Source organism: Scylla paramamosain, chromosome 35 (assembly GCF_035594125.1).
Source record: "Scylla paramamosain isolate STU-SP2022 chromosome 35, ASM3559412v1, whole genome shotgun sequence".
NCBI classification, from domain to species: domain Eukaryota; kingdom Metazoa; phylum Arthropoda; class Malacostraca; order Decapoda; family Portunidae; genus Scylla; species Scylla paramamosain.
This window is the reverse complement of record NC_087185.1, coordinates 13,231,664-13,249,163: the sequence shown is the minus strand read 5'-3', so window position 1 is coordinate 13,249,163 and position 17,500 is coordinate 13,231,664. Positions and strand designations below refer to the sequence as shown.

The 17,500-nt window shown below is 39.4% G+C and overlaps 1 protein-coding gene across 4 annotated transcripts in view; it reads right to left on the bottom strand.

The window, feature by feature from the left end:
• Nucleotides 1–17,500, bottom strand: part of LOC135090671 (integrin alpha-PS3-like) — a 42,778-nt gene that overhangs the window by 23,163 nt on the left and 2,115 nt on the right. For 2 of the 4 annotated variants that reach the window (XR_010262076.1, XM_063987632.1), the window contains exons 2-7: nt 9,940–10,130; nt 9,585–9,715; nt 7,836–7,957; nt 4,646–4,772; nt 3,451–3,582; nt 1,839–2,083 (exon numbers count right to left, since the gene is read on the bottom strand). Coding sequence is in view for 3 of the 4 variants with exons in the window: in XM_063987632.1 (XP_063843702.1) it covers nt 1,839–2,083; nt 3,451–3,582; nt 4,646–4,772; nt 7,836–7,957; nt 9,585–9,715; nt 9,940–10,130 (948 nt within the window). In the remaining variant the exon portion in view is untranslated. Of the gene's footprint in view, nt 1–1,838; nt 2,084–3,450; nt 3,583–4,645; nt 4,773–7,835; nt 7,958–9,584; nt 9,716–9,939; nt 10,131–13,287; nt 13,389–17,500 lie in introns of those variants that run through there. The other 2 variants (XM_063987634.1, XM_063987633.1) reach the window with 2 other exon arrangements.

Here is a 17,500-nt window from a genome sequence, read left to right as displayed (position 1 = left end):
TGTAGAAACTAATTGGTGGAGCCAATCTGGAATGTGATAAATAGTTCATTGAAAGAAGGAAGAGTGCCTAAAGAATGGAAAAGAGCCAATATAATGCCTATCTATAAAGGTGACAAAATGGAGCCACTAAACTATAGTATCATTAACTAGTGTCATAGGTAAACTCTGCAGAATTGTAATAAAAAATAAATGGATGCAGTATTTGGAAGAAAATGAGATAATTACAGATAAATAATTTGGATTTTAGACAAAGAAGATCATGTGTTAAAAATCTGTTGAGCTTTTACACATGAGTGACAGATGTGGTGCAAGAAAGAGATGGATGAGTGGATGCTGTATATCTGGATATAAAAAAGTATTTGATAGGGTTCCACACATGAGCCTAGTGTGAAAACTGGAAAATATAAGAGGCTTAAAAGGCAAAATATCAAGTTGGATGCAAGACTATTTGAAGGACAAACAAATGAGGACAATAATCAGAAATAATACTTCAAGCTGGAGTGAGGTAACAAGTGGAGTACCACAGAGACCTGTATTAGCACCAACTATGTTTCAGATTTATATAAATGATATGCAGAAAGGATTAAATAACTACATTAATTTGTTTGCTGATGATGTAAAGTTGCTAAGAGCTATAAAGAGCCAGGAGGATTGTAAGGGATTTGGAGTCTAAAGTGGAAACTTGAATTTAATCCTAAGAATTATGTCATGTGTTGAAAATAGAAAAAAAGTACAATGAGACCTACATGGAATTATAGAATGGGGTGAACATACAATAATGAAAAGTAATAAAGAAAAGGATTTAGGGTGATTATTCAGGACACACTGTCACCAGAGAAACATATAAGTGGCATATTTGACTCCACATATAGGATGTTAAGTAACATTAGTGGCTTTTACCTACATGGACATGAATATAATGAAAAAAAATAATTACAGCCATGATATACCCCAAGTTGGAGTACATTACAGTTGTATGGTCTCCACAAAAGAACATAAGAACATGAAAAATAAGGGAAGCTGCAAGAAGTGACCAGGCTTACATGTGGCAGTCCCTGTATGAAATATACCTATTTCCACCTATCATCCCCATTCATAAACCCATCTAATCTTCTCTTAAAGCTCCCTAATGTCTTAGCACTAACAACATGATTACTGAGTCCATTCCACTCATCTACCACTCTATTTGAAAACCAATTTCTTCCTATCTCTTTCTTAAACCTAAATTTTTCAAGCTTGAACCCATTATTTCTTGTTCCATTCTGGTTGCTGATCCTAAGAATTTTGCTTACATCCCCTTTTTTATAACCCTTATACCACTTAAAGACTTCTATCAGTTCCCCTCTTAACCTATGTCTCTCTAAAGAATGTAAATTTAACAGCTTCAATCTCACCTTATAAGGAATACTCCTCATCCCCTGTATCCTTTTAGTCATTCTCCTCTGTACTGATTCTAATAGACCAATATCTTTCCTGCAATGTGGGGACCAGAACTGCACAGCATAGTCTAGATGAGGTCTGACCAGCACCACATAAGAAGAAGAGTATAAGGAAATTGGAAAGAATACAGAGAACAGCAACAAAGATGGTGCCAGATGATTTCCTGTATCAAAGTTTTGATCTCTGGAATAGTTTAAGTGAGGAGGTGGTTACAGCTGTTGTTGTGAGCTAATTTAAAAAGAAATTGGATAACTGCAGGTATGGAGACAGGACAAATGAGCTTTAGCTCTGATCCTGTACAATACAACTAGGTAAGTAAAACTAGGTAAATACACCCACACACACACAGTAAACAAATATAGCAATCAAACAGAGCAATATCAGGGACTATAACTTGCCTTGCCATATGACTCTGCACCACGAGGAGCACCCCCAGCATAAAGGATTTGTCTCTCTGACAAAAATCTTCCTGAAGTGACTGCATATCCAAACAGGTCACAGTCTCGAATACGAGTGAAATAAGAAGGATTGGGCACCGTGTCATGTTGAAAATCTCGCTTTGTAATCCACCATGCCTGCCGCCTTCGCCTCGCTATGCCCTCAGGGTTGTTCCAGTTACTGTCCTGATAAAGTATTACCGTTCCTGTGAGGAAATAAGTGGTAAACTGAAAATGCAAATCATACAGCATTGGTTCCATCTAAAGAATGTACTGACAAGGTGCACTTCACTAAGATAGTGGTGGGTTGGTATATCATTTCAAGTAAGTAGTCACTTCTATGTATAATGGCAACATATGAGTTATGACATTGGTTATGATGCTCCATATATGCAAAGATTCCTTTCCTGATCTCTAGTCAGATGTGTTTAGAACAGCAGGTTATTCTGGGTGCATGGCCTTAGCAGGATTTCCTGAGTTACTTCTTAGATAAGCTCCATGGAGCCATCCAATGTCTCAAGCTGCTATCTAGTGAATACTGCTGACCTACTTAACTGTGGAGCCTGTCCTCCAAAATGAAGATTATGATAATGAAAGGAAAATGGATACATATGTATTGAATACAAAAACAAACTTTTTTCCATTGTTCATTACAAAAGCACAAGAAAATACAGTACATACATACATACATACATACATACATATATATATATATATATATATATATATATATATATATATATATATATATATATATATATATATATATATATATATATATAGTAAATTCTCTTTCTTACAGATGATGTTGAAGGCATGGGCAACTTCAGCATTATTAAGTTTTTGCTGTTTTCTCTTTATGTCTAATCAATTCTCTTTCTTGATCTGTAAGAGCCCTGAGGAGCTGTCCAAAAGTAGAAATAGTTTGTCGCAACGTTTCGTTCCTCTTCAGGGAACATCTTCAGGCAGAATGGTGTGAGTGTGAGGAGTGTGGCTATAAGTATCTTGTGAGTGGTTGGCTCAACACATCACCTGGTAGGCTGCAGGAGGCAGCCTGATAGGCTGGTTCTACGTTCTGGGTTCTATGTTCTATCAGGCTGCCTCCACCAGCCTATCAGGCTGCCTCCCACAGCCAACATCCCGCCTAGAACATAGAACCAGCCTATCAGGCTGCCTCCTGCAGCCTACAAGGTGACATGTCGAGCCAACAAATCAGGTTGTCTCTCGCTATAAGTATCCACTCACAGGATACTTATAGCTGCACTCCTCACATTCACATCATTCCGCCTGAAGATGTTCCTTGAAGAGGAACAAAATGTTGCAACAAACTATTCTACTTTTGGACAGCTCTTACTGCTCAAGAAAGAGAATTGACTAGAAATATAGAGGAAACAGCAAAAAATCAGTAATGCTAAAGTTGCCCATGCCTTCAACATTGTCTGTAAGAAAGATATATATATATATATATATATATATATATATATATATATATATATATATATATATATATATATATATATATATATATATATATATATATATATCCAGTATGGAAAATATATCCAATCCTTACCATGCCAATTAAATACACCAGGAGCTCCAACTATGAACTTGGTTTGGTCATCAGGAAAGTGAATAGACATACCAGCTTGTCCATGACCATAGAAATAAAAGGTCTTGTCATTTATTGTTGTTGTTTGTTTTTCTGTTAAAGAAAAGAGAAAAATAATTATCCACACACCCACTCTGTCCTACAGAAAGGCAAATTCTTATTATTACTGAAAAATTAGGCTTTAGCCACCTATGTATGGGAGGTTCCACTCACATTGCTCTTTTGGACAGGTTGGAATCAAAAGCATTTCATCTAAGAAGAGATGAGAGAAAAAAATCAAGTTGCAAGTGCAGGGTAGGGAAAGAAGATGAACAGTATAAAGGAAGATCTGAGACCTAGCTGGATGTAATAAAAAAAAAAAAATTATCGATAACCTAAAAATCAATAATGATATCCTTATAGAGGATAACTGATAATTGAAAACTGGCAATAAATCCATTGCCTGATAACCAATAACCAATAAATTGTTAAATCCACAATTCTGATACCAGTGATAACAATACTGATGTTTTAAATAAATAAGTTGATAAACCCAAATCTTTATTTTATCTTTACCTTAGAAAACCTAGAATAATCTTTGAAAAAAATTAAAATTCATTGTTTATCCTGTCTCTTCACTAAGGTTTTAGTTTAAAACACTAAGGTAAGTGTTTTAAGTAAAATAACTGCATTTGACTTTGAAAGTTTAAAACTTCAACATCCTCATGTTCCAAAAACTTAAAATATTGATTATTGTTAGTTTGGAACCAAAGTATTGGCAATACCGTTGAATCAATAATGCAGGAAAATAATTATCGGATAACCGATAACCCGATATCGTTATTGCAATAAATTAACACAATAACTTATCACAATAATGCCCACCTATGCTCTTGAGCCCCCATGAAGTGAGATATAATAGAAAGATGATTGATTCATACATCACATTTACCATAGTCAGAACTCTTGAGCCCCTATGAAGTGTGAGATGTGGTAGAAAGAAGATTGATTCATGCATCACATTTACCATAGTCAGAACTCTTGAGTCCCCATGAAATGTGAGATGTAGTAGAAAGAAGATTGATTTAAGCATCACATTTACCATAGTCAGAACTCCTGAGCTTCCATGAAGTGTGAGATGTAGTAGAAAGAAGATTGAATCATGCATCACACTTACCATGGTTGACAAGGGGAAGCTTCTTGTTGAATTTTGCATTGGGTTTGGAGTTGTCTATCCAGTAGCAGGCACCATTCATGTAGCGCTGGTATCTATAGATCTGGTTTTTCCAGCGTGGGGCACACACCTGACAGATATCAATCAATAAGTAAAGGTGTGTTTCTGATTGAGAGGCTCTCTTAAATGCTATAAATCTACTGTATCAACAGACATTTGGAAAGTTGAATAAAAAAATCATAAAGAATGACTGTAGTACTGTATTTTATGCCACCCCATTATAATCATATAATGATTATAATAATAATAATAATAACAATAATAATAATAGTAATAATAATAATAATAATAATAATAATAATAATAATAATAATAATAATAATAATAATAACAATAATAATAATAATAATAATTATTATGCCCCAAACATGCACACACAAGTACCCACGTGTCTGTGGGCATGCACATGAGCTGTGAGATGGTAGTAGATGCAAGTGAGAGACTTATGATTACATGAAAAACTACTGATGACACAGCTCCATCCACATAACCCCTTTTTCTGAGGGTCACAGTGGGCCTGGCACTGGGAATAACAACAACAACCCTTTTGGGAAGCAAGGACAGACCAGGGCAGAAACAAGGTATCTATGGTGAGCGGAGGCCATGTGCTCAGTGACCTCCACCTTCAGGAAGCCTCACATCAGCATCTACATCAGTGCCTTGCGGAGGATTGACTCCATGCCTTGTGACTAAGACTAACATGTAGTGAGTCTTCAGACTCAGGGAGTGCAGAAGCTTGTGCTCATGGCATGCTGGGGGACGTTCCCCCGTTGGCACCTCTATCACTGATCCCTCTGGCACCCCAGGGGGTGGTTGGAGTGTATTATAAGACTGGACAGTGTGCAGTGAGCTAGTCTGACATCTGCAAGTAGAAGCGTTCCAAGTGCCGCACCAGTGGGCCATGCTCACAGCTGCACACTGGCTCGAGGGGCATCTGCGGCACCGGACAACTCTTCAGACGTTGAGTGCCATCCTTCACCAACAAACTTCAACAGAGACCAGTGGTGACCACCTCAACCAGTCTAGCCGGTGAACCAGAGCCACAACTCCCCTCCTGTCCACCCTTGCCGGTACCTCTGCCCAGGGAAAGCAGTGCAGTTGATGGTGGCGGACGGCTCTCTCATGTCTTGGCCACCACAGGAGCAACATCATCAAGGGAGAGGTACCCTGGTCTAGCTGGTGACCCAGAGCCACAACACTCCTCCTGCATGACCCTGCCGGCACCTCTGTCCAGGGAAGGCAGTGCAGTCAATGGTGGCAGACAGCTCTCTTATGTCCCAGCTACCAAAGAAGCAACATCATCGAGGGAGAGGTACCCTGGTCTAGCCGGTGACCCAGAGCCACAATGCCCCTCCTGCATGCCCCTGCTGGCACCTCTCCCCAGGGAAGGCAGTGCAGTTGAAGGTGGTGGGTGGCACGTTCACGTCCCAGCCACCGCAGAAGCAACATTGTAGAAGGTGATGTAATCCAACTTAAGGCATGATTGGGCGAGCCAACAGGCAACCCTGAGGGACCTTGCTGTGCTGCAGGGGCCCCCCACAGGGAACAGAGAGGGTGCCCCCCCGGGCATAGCCAGGGGGATCACTGGCCTAGAAGTGTAGAGTGTACACGTGCCCAACCCGACACCTGGAGGCAGAGGTGTCAGGAGTAAAGACATGCCATGCCACTGGCAGATTGGATAGAATGTAGGTTAGTGGTGGGGGACAGCAATGCCTAAGGAGTTGCTGGTCCCCTGTTACCCCGTGGAGAGACGTAACAATAATAATAATAATAATAATAATAATAATAATAATAATAATAATAATAATAATAATAATAATAATAACAATATTAATGATAATAATAATTGCCTGTCTTGATATGAATGAGAGTGAGAGTTGAGAGTGTCTGGGCCACTAGTTGCCACCACTATTTCGATAGTCTTTATCTCCCTTGTTTGATTGATGTTGACCACACTGGCTTAGACAGATGTGATATTTGCTGCCTCTGTTAATGATGCTTGCCTCAGTTGATGATGCTTGGTGTAGTGGTGGCTACCCTGGATGACTGGGTATTAGCTTTATTTTGTTGGCAGTGTGGATGTCATGGGTGGCAGTTGATATTGTTGATATGTGCGAGTAAAAGACACAATTTATAAGAGTTCTTGATTTAATAATAGATAGAATGTACACACATGATATGAGACACTTGATTCCAGACGTGAAGACTGATTGTGCTCTCTCTCTCTGAACTGATATGAGGTCAACTGTTTGTGAACTGATGATGAACTGACTGAAAACTCTTTCAAGACAAGACTGACTCTCGGAAAACTCTCTCAGACTGGACTCAACAGCTTTGCATGTGGGTTCTATTTATGTGAGAGAAGTGAATCAGAGATACACTTCTTGGATAAAGAATGACGAATGAAATGCCAGGAAATAAGGTGAATTGACCAATGACGACCATCATTATTTTGGCCAACGACCAGGGAGAAAGACTCAGAGATGAAGGCAGAAGTTTTCCCTAGGGACTGGAAGGAAAGGTGTGAATTCCCCTGAGAGGGAAAGAAGGAGGAGAGGTTAAAATTAGAACAGCACAGGTGGAATGGATATATGAAATGATGAATATATATATATATATATATATATATATATATATATATATATATATATATATATATATATATATATATATATATATATATAATTGTTATGACTGATACATAATAATAATAATAATAATAATAATCATAAAGGGAAAGAAAAAAAACTTAGTCACATGAGAAGTAAGAGAAAGAAAGAAGAGAAAATTTATATAGAAGATATATTCAAAAGGCATCCCATATGCAGGTTCATTTCCATCAAATTAATGGAGTGAATGAAGATAATTTTGATGTTGATTCCACAGTGGGTTGCCTCAAATTTCATATACTGAACACAGAGACAGAACATAACTAATAATCATAACACATAGTACAGTATTATAAAAGCAATAACATTTTGTGAAGTGAAATGCCAGTAGTTTTGCGTGTTTGTTGATCCAAATACTATAGCTATTTGTACCTCCTCCTTTGTTGGAAATCTATTAAAGAACAAATATTTCAATTCAAAATTCAAGCTGCTGGTATACAAAGCCACAGACACAAGTAACTCACCCCAGTAACCTGTCTGTCTTCACGAAAGTTTGGCTGACTGTCCAAACTTCCTCCAAGCCACCCAAAATTTTTCATGTCATGGTAACTAAATTCATGTAGCTGGTTTGGGGTCTCCGTATTGCCTGTAAGAAAGGGCGTGCATAGCTGTGCATATCATCAAGGACGATTTCGTTATATCAGCTACCTCTGCATCATACCAGGAATGTCTTTCATTTGTCTCACTAAGTATACTTACACAAGCAACGACACTGGAACTCTCTCTCTCTCCCTCTCTCTCTCTCTCTCTCTCCACTGAATGATTTTTCTTGAATAATCAAAAATTATTATCATTGTTATAGTAACAGAACAGTCAAGGGTTACCAATATTTTCCTGAATCTTCGTGATAATTTTGGTTTGATCACACGGTAAGGAGTTGTGCTGCCTTCACAGGAGGGTCAAAGCGCTTCTCTTTCTCTTTCTCTCTCTCTCCTCGCATCTAAAATGCTCGTTTCAGCTCCCATTGCCACTAAAAACAAACAAAGACTTGTGTCTCGTGGTTTGCACGTCTGCTAGCCGTCATGCGAGTGTAATGCGTCGTGTGCTGTATACAGTCCCACTGAACTGCAATAATTTCTACATAAAACGCGCACATAAAAATGCTAAATTCCAAACACACACACACACACACATACACACACTAATAAGTTAAGAACATAAGAACATAAGAAATAAGGGAAGCTGCAAGAAGCCATCAGGCCTACACGTGGCAGTCCTTGTATGAATCATACCTACCTATTTTCACCTATCATCCCCATCCATAAATATGTCTAATCTTCTCTTAAAGCTCCCTAATGACTTAGCACAAAGAACTTTATTACTGAGTCCGTTCCATTCATCTACCTCTCTACTTGAAAACCAATTTCTTCCTATCTCTTTTCTAAACCAAAAATTTTCAAGCTTGAACCCGTTACTTCTTGTTCTATCCTGGTTACTGATCCTAAGAATTTTGCTTACGTTCCCCTTGTTATAACCCTTATACCACTTTAAGACTTCTATCAGGTCCCTTCTTAACCTACGTCTCTTTAACAGCTTCAATCTCGCTTCGTAAGGAATACTCTTCATCCCCAGTAGCCTTTTAGTCATTCTCCTTTGTACTGATTCTAATAGACATATATCCTTCCTGTAATATAAAACAGCGTAACAATAATACAGCGTAGTCTAGATTCACCTACGGTCGTCTGCTGGTCACCCGCCCAGCCGTTCCTCTACGGAAAGAGCTCAGAGCTCAGAGCTCATAGTGACCGATCTTTGGGTAGGACTGAGATCACTTACACACCAAACACCGGGACAGCGAGGTCACAACCCCTCGGATTACATCCCGTACCTACTTGTTGCTAGGTGAACAGGGGCTACACATTAAGAGGTTCGCCCATTTGCCTCGCCGACCTTCTTAGTTGTGAGCCAAGCGTGCTAACCACTACTACTACTACGCCTGACCAGCGCCAAATATAACTTTAATATTACTTTGGGGCTTCTGCTTTTAATACTCCTTAAAATGAATCCCAGTACCCCATTTGTCTTGTTTCTGGCCTCTATGCATTGCTTTCTTAGGCGGAGTTCAGAGCTAACTATAGCTCCTTAATCTTTTTCGTACCCTGAACTACCAAAGCTTTGTTGTTTATTGTGTACCTACTGTGTGGGTTTCCTCAACCTACGCTAAGTACTTTGCATTTGTTGATATTAAAGTTGATAAGTTAAATATTACTTACCTGAATCGTCAACGATAAACTCGTCACATTTCTGACCATTGAGGTTACATTTGAACAAAGCACCAGGCTCAGTAATCTGCTGGTGGTTCTTATAAATGGATGAGTTGGCGCGAGGAGCTCCCACCATTAACCTGATGGAGAGAGAGAGAGAGAGAGAGAGAGAGAGAGAGAGAGAGAGAGAGAGAGAGAGAGAGAGAGAGATTGCATTATTGTATCACTGACTATATTTTGGTTGTATTTACTCACTTTTTCAACTACCCAACAAAGTACTTACGCAATGACACGACTTTCTTCTGTGAGTTACAAGACAACAACAAATCACAAAGTAAGAGTCACAACCTATATTCTCTCTCACCAGTTCGTATCGTTAACTTGGTTGATTTGCAGCGCCACGGCGAACCCAAAGTAAGGCTCCCTTCCCTGAGTGGCGGCGTAAGGATAGCTATAGGTGAGGCGAGTGCGAGGCTCCAGGTTGAAGCACACGGTTAGGGAAGCCGCCCACAGTAGCCCCGCCAGGACAGCCAACTCCCTCCCCACTAACGCCATCTGAAGAGCAAAAGTAGAATTATTAAAGATGTTAACAATGTAGTACATGGTATTTTTATTCCCTTCCATTCCGCTGCCTTCCGCTATTTGCTCAGTGCTGCCTTGTGTCGTAAAGTGAATCACAAGTTTTGATAAAAGTACACGCTATTACACGATGGAACACACACACACACACACACACACACACACAGAGAGAGAGAGAGAGCACAGAAAACTCGTACACTTTTCCATATTAGACACTAAATAAGAGGTGTGTGTGTGTGTGTGTGTGTGTGTGTGCAAACGGGTGAGCACAAGCAATACATTTGAAGGAAACATGATAATCTGGTATCAAAAAGACATCACGATCCTGACCCAATCCAGTAAAAATACAAACAGATAAATAAACACAAATACGTAGATGCAGAGTATGTCAAGTAGGGAACAGGAAGGATGACGATGGTGCGATGTCTTTACAACTCAATCCAATGAAGTATTCACGGGTACCGCCACCTTCCGTCCCGGTTCATGAGTACATACATACATATTGTACAACTGAAATAGTTTGCCTTGAGACGTACACGCCTCCGTATTTTCCACGAGTCATAACTCGTAGGAATGAGAGCGGAAAATATCGCTCATTTTCACACAGGTCTTATAAAATTGAAATTCGTGCTTGATTTGGCGTACTCTCTCTGCTTTTGTTATGTTAGTGCCCCTTTTCTTCCGTGTTTGTTTCTTTAATACCAACTCTCACTTGCAATAAGAGTCTAGTTTAAAATAATCCGAAAAATTTCTGACTCGGTTTTATTGCGTGACTAGCGAATGTTTTCCTCTATAATAGCACCGGTGGGCAATTCTATTGCAACTCCTCTATTTGGGTCTTAAATGATCGTCTCCATTTGGAGGCTTAGATAGTCGGCCCCTGGTTGTGGTGGCGCAGGCAGAGCGTTAGATTGACACGTCGCCTTTGCAGAGACGCATGTCGCCTCCCCCCGAAAACACACACACACACACACACACACGGGTTCCCGATGTTGTATTCGGTATTCTTTGGCCACTCGATAATAACTTGAAAAATTACCAGCCTCTCATAGGTCTCGAATTCTGATAAACGAAATCACCACGTGTGTGTGTGTTCACCTATTCATATTTTTTCATGGACCAAATTGTTATACTTAATTAAATGCTATTTTATTTAAAGTATAGAGAACGTGTCATGCGTTGTTTCATCCGAAATCACAATGTCTGATTAATTTTAGCATTGTTCTTTTTTTTTCGATAACGTATAGTGCCCGCTTGTCTTTCAGTCATACACAACACTCTTACTACTACATCTTTTTCAGCTCATCCTGCTAATTCAAGAGAATGTTTTTTTTTTCGGGGGGGGGGCGATGTCATGAATATTCATATGATTCTAATGATAGTTTAACAAATTTTTCACATCGTTAGTGAAAAAAAAATACACGAGAACCAAACTAATCACCTAATAGTCCTAAGGCAAGAAAAAAAAAAAAAAAAAAGACAACAGGCCAAGAGTTCAACGCTTCGGCGTTTTACTCAAAGAGGTTTGACATTCAAATCTACTTGGTCTTATTTCCACAATTTTTAACACGATCTAGCGGAAATTACAGCGGGGTCATCAAGAGTGACGTCACGATTCCATTAATAGTTTAAGAAGGACTCGGCATAAAAAAAATGTACTTAACATAGATGGTAACCCAAGTAATCCTCTCTGCAGAAGTTGAAAATAGTCCTTACGAGGCCCCATGTCGATTCAAAATACAGGGTGAAGAGTTAAATTCCATGATGCACGTTATTAATGAGTCTCTTGCTCACTTGGGTTTGAGGAGATTGCCTTGCGTCATACGATCTCCTCGTCCTCTTATGTAATGTATTTCAAGGGTAGCAACGTAATGTCCAAAAACAGACTATTTTCCATGAAGGGACACCGCACACCTGGGTCATTTCCGATACTTCAAAGATACTGTCCACGTCAGAGAGAGAGAGAGAGAGAGAGAGAGAGAGAGAGAGAGAGAGAGAGAGAGAGAGAGAGAGAGAGAGAGAGAGAGAGAGAGAGAGAGAGAGAGAGAGAGAAATGTCAAGAGGGCTGATATCTCAGGTTCATAAACATCACACCAAATACGGTTACATATGACTCAAATCCGGTGTACAAATGTATCGTACAAGAATATGGAAACTCCGAAAAACACCAACAGGAAATGGTCGATGGATCTTTCCAGCAGATGTCACATAATCTACATCGTGAAGATATTGGTCTGGGCAGCGCTGTGTGGATAGAGACTGATCATTTACAGTGAGTTAGGGATTAGCTTACTTTGAATTATCATCATTATTATTATTATTATTATTATTATTATTATTATTGTTATTATTATTATTATTATTATTATTATTATTATTATTATCATTATTATTATTATTATTATTATCATTATTATTATTATTATTATTATTATTATTATTATTATTATTATTATTATCATTATTATTGTTATTATTATTTTGTTGTTGTTGTTGTTGTTGTTGCTGTTGTTGTTGTTGTTGGTTGTTGTTTTTATTGTTGTTGTTCTTCTCATATTACTATTATTATTATTATTATTATTATTATTATTATTATTATTATCATCATCATCATCATCATCATCATTATTATTATTATATTATTATCAATATTATTGTTATTACTATAATTGTTTTCATTCTTGCCGTCGTTATCATTATCATCATTGCTTTTGTTCTTTAGTTTTCATTTTTATTTTTATTCTTTTTCTTCTCATTCTTGTCCTTGTTATCATTATCATCGCCGTTGTTCTTTAGTTTTAATTTTCTTCCTCTTCTTCGCCCCAGAGAAGCAAGCAAAACATACCCAGATAAAAGTAATACACGAATAACGAAACAGCTCCCTGACCTCGCTACACATGCAGTCTGTTGGGTCAGCGCGGGAATACACAAGGCAGGGCGAGAGGAGAACGTACCCAAGAATTAAATATAACAAGGCACAAAGGGTGAGAGAAGCGAGCCGGAAGGTTTGCATTGAACATGACAGATGATGATTATTAATAAAAAATAAAAAAAAAATACAGGAAGAAAGTTATTTAGAGAGCAAGGACAGATGATGAGATGCTGGGGGAGGGGGGAGGGCAGAGGGTGTTACCTGGAGCGGAAGACGTCGGGGGAGGATAAGTCTGGCGAGGTGCGATGAGGCAATCACACACCTGCCGGCTCTCTGGAGTAAGGAGCGTGGGGAATTCAAGATATTTTAGGCGACAAGTGTACTAAGGTGTTGCCATAAGCCCTAAATCTCGCCTCAAGCTGGATCTTTTTTTTTTTTTACTCATTTATTTTTAACTCTTGGTCCGACTCCATTTGTGTGTGTGTGTGTGTGTGTGTGTGTGTGTGTGTGTGTGTGTGTGTGTGTGTATGTGTGTGTGTGTGTGTGTGTGTGTGTGTGTGTGTGTGTGTGTGTGTGTGTGTGTGTGTGTGTGTGTGTGTGTGTGTGTGTGTGTGTGTGTGTGTGTGTGTGTGTGTGTGTGTGTGTGTGTGTGTGTGTGTGTGTGTGTGTGTGTGTGTGTGTGTGTGACAAAAGAGAAAGAGAGAGAGAGAGAGAGAGAGAGAGAGAGAGAGAGAGAGAGAGAGAGAGAGAGAGAGAGAGAGAGAGAGAGAGAGAGGGCGGGGGGGGGGGGTTGTGTGCGTGCAGTAATATCACCAGCGCTTTAAAGTTAACAACAAGTAGCATCTCATCTTGTAACCCTGCATAATGTATAAGCAGAGGTCACCGCGTCAATAAATATAGTTGGCCAGGTGGCAGGAATGCTTCACCGGCCCAGGGGAAAAGTAATTTATAACGCCCTACTATTTTGGGAAGCAACACGATACCTGTCTCATACCCCCCCCCGCCCCCGCCTCTTGCTTCTCCTTTGCACCTTATCCCGTACCTCTCTCCCGAGGACGCAAGTGGGAACAAACAGCAGTAGCATTCTAACCCTCTTCCTGCTTCCCTCTCCCCCTCTGTTGTCCTTTATATCCCTCCCTCCCTCTGATACAAGTGACAACAGGGCAAGAGTATTTTAATCCGTCCTCCCCCCATCCACCCTATATGCCTCTGTCCTTCCCTCACTTAGACATGAGTATGAACAGTCTGTAGCATTTTCACCTGATTCCTGCTTCCCCGAGGCTTTCCTAACCTAATCTAATCTGAACATTTCAACCTAACTTATGTATCTTATCCCTCACTCAAATATAGGTTGGAAAAAGCAGTACCATATCCTTTTTCTTCCTGCCCTTCCACGACCATTTTTATCTAACTAAACTTAACCTAACCTGACCTAATCTGGCCATGCTAATATAACTTAACTTAAACTATGTACTTTCAGCACTCACTCAAACATTAGCTGGAATAAAATAATAGCACTGATTTCTCTTCCTGTTTCACGACGATTATTTTAATGTAACCTAACTTAATCTGATCATCCTAATCTAACCTAACCTAATCTGATCATCCAAGTCTAACCTAAACTAACCTTTCATCCCTTACTCAAACATAAGTCGGAACAAGAGTAGCACTTTCATCATATTCCAGTTTCCCTACGATCCTCCTAACCTTACTTAATCTAACGTAACCTACATAATTTTGTCCGTCCCCTCATAAGACATAAACAATTAATCAGTAGCATTTTCACCTTTCCCTGTTCTCTGATCACTCTAACCTAAGCTAACCTAACCTAACCACTTACCCAAACCTACATAATTTCACCCCTTTCCTTATAAGACATAAACATAAACAATTAAGAAGTAGCATTTTCAACGTTCCCTGCTTCTTCAATCACTCTAACCTAAGCTAACCTAACCTAACACGTGTATACATATCCGCGCCCCTTCTCAAGAAACCAGCACGAAGAACCAAACGGCATAACATTCACCCGCTTCCTGCTCAACATAGAGAGACGAGACCTAATGCAACGTGATACACAGCAAGGAAGGATTGATAAAGCAAGTTGAGTCTTCCTCTATTTAAGGTTACGTTTGGTTGATTCACTCCCTCGGTGGACGAACACGATGGAAAATAATAAGCAAATACTAGAGTTGCTGGTGAGTGAAGAGACAATTTTGAGGTTACTGAGAGAGAGAGAGAGAGAGAGAGAGAGAGAGAGAGAGAGAGAGAGAGAGAGAGAGAGAGAGAGAGAGATTGGATAGATACACAAACAGGCAGAAATAGACATATAGAGAGCCAACCACACAGATAAGTAGACAGACCTTAGCACTGGTAGTAGTAACAGCAGCAGTAGTGGTGGTAGTGGTGGTGGTGGTAGTAGTAGTAGTAGTTGTAGTAGTAGTAGTAGTAGTAGTAGTAGTAGTAGTAGTAGTAGTAGTAGTAGTAGTAGTAGGAGCAGTAGTAGTAGTAGTAGTAGTAGTAGTAGTAGGAGCAGTAGTAGTAGTAGTAGTAGTAGTAGTGGTAGTAGTAGTAGTAGTAGTAGTAGTAGTAGTAGTAGTAGTAGTATAACAACAACAACAACAACAACAACAACAACAACAACAACAGCAGCAGCAGCAGCGGCAGCAGTAGCAGCAACAACAACAATAACAACAACAACAACAAAGATAAACAAACAAAAAACGAAGAAAAAGAAGCAGCAGTAGTAGTAGTAGTAGTAGTAATAGAGCAAATAGACAATTTCACACGCTCCGCAAATGCACCCAAGTCTAAATAAAAATTGACGTAAATAAAAAGGGACGAAAGATCCAAACGAAGTCACAGAGGTGTCAATAAAGGAGTAACGTAGTAATTCAGCTTCACTCCTAATTATTAAACTTCTATTATATTAAGTTTCATCAAGTCTTCCTTCTCTCATTCGCCAAGCCTTCATGTTACTCTTCCAACATACCTATTATCAAATTCTCCTCTTATACCTCGGTTTACCAAGTCTTCCTCTTCTTTCATTTACCAAGTTTTAATGTTAAGCTTCTAAAACATTCGCGATCCTCGGTTCATCAAGTTCTCTTCTTTACCTAGCAAAGTTTTTTTTTACGTTAAGCTCCCAACGAATCCGGGTTATCAGATTGCTCTCTCTCTCTCTCTCTCTCTCTCTCTCTCTCTCTCTCTCTCTCTCTCTCTCTCTCTCTCTCTCTCTCTCTCTCTCTCTTCATTTGTTAAGGACCAATGTTCTCATCTCCTATTTGCAAATCTCTTACGTTCTCTTCTCCTCCCATTGGGGAAGTTTTAAAGTTATAACGCTGACGACACGCAGACAAGTAGCAGTGTTGTTCTTGAGCGTGAAGGGAGATTCACGTTAAGATGGTGGTTTGTTTTTCAACGATCCTCATGTCAACACGCTGCGTCATCACCCACAGCCATACTGTAATGTCGACACATTGCTGCCGCTGATACTACTACTACTACTACTGCTACTAATTCACACATCTCTAACATCCCTCAAAGCTTGTATATTGCATTATAACTTTCTCTCTCTCTCTCTCTCTCTCTCTCTCTCTCTCTCTCTCTCTCTCTCTCTCTCTCTCTCTCTCTCTCTCTCTCTCAGTAACATCCTTCGTTTGAAGTTATTGAGATGGAGAGAGAGAGAGAGAGAGAGAGAGAGAGAGAGAGAGAGAGAGAGAGAGAGAGAGAGAGAGAGAGAGAGAGAGAGAGTAGTAGTAGTAGTAGTAGTAGTAGTAGTAGTAGTAGTAGTAGTAGTAATAGTAGTAGTAATAGTAGTAGTAGTAGTAGTAGTAGTAGTAGTAGTAGTGGTAATAGTGATAGCAGCAGCAGCAATGTGCATCAATGTTCGTTTTACTTATATACGTCTTTAATCTATTATATTTTTTGCATATATATATATATAGAGAGAGAGAGAGAGAGAGAGAGAGAGAGAGAGAGAGAGAGAGAGAGAGAGAGAGAGAGAGAGAGAGAGAGAGAGAGAGAGAGAGTTCGATTTATTTGTCTTTTTTAAGTGTTTTCGTGATTTTAATGATAATTAACAAGGATTCTGTATCATCAATGGACGCAAAAAACATTCATGATAACTGGACTAGTCAACTCTGCGGCCACTGGAAATAGTTCTTGTGAGAAGCCTGAGTGTTTTCAAATACAAGGCCAGCAGCTGAATCACGCTTGTGTCACTGACAGACGAAACTATTTCACTTCCTGGTAGGTAACATTGCGTATTTCACTGCTGCATGTGTCCACTACTGTAGCTATAGTCTCTTTATAGAGTGAGTTAAAAAGCTTGCATAGGAAGTGGCAGTTATGGTGGGTTAGGTACAAAAAACACAATGGTTATGACATACAAAACAATAAAGTACATTATTTTATCTACTAGAAAAAAAATAATGTATATTATCAGCCTGAGTGGAAACGGGTGTGATCCTATAAA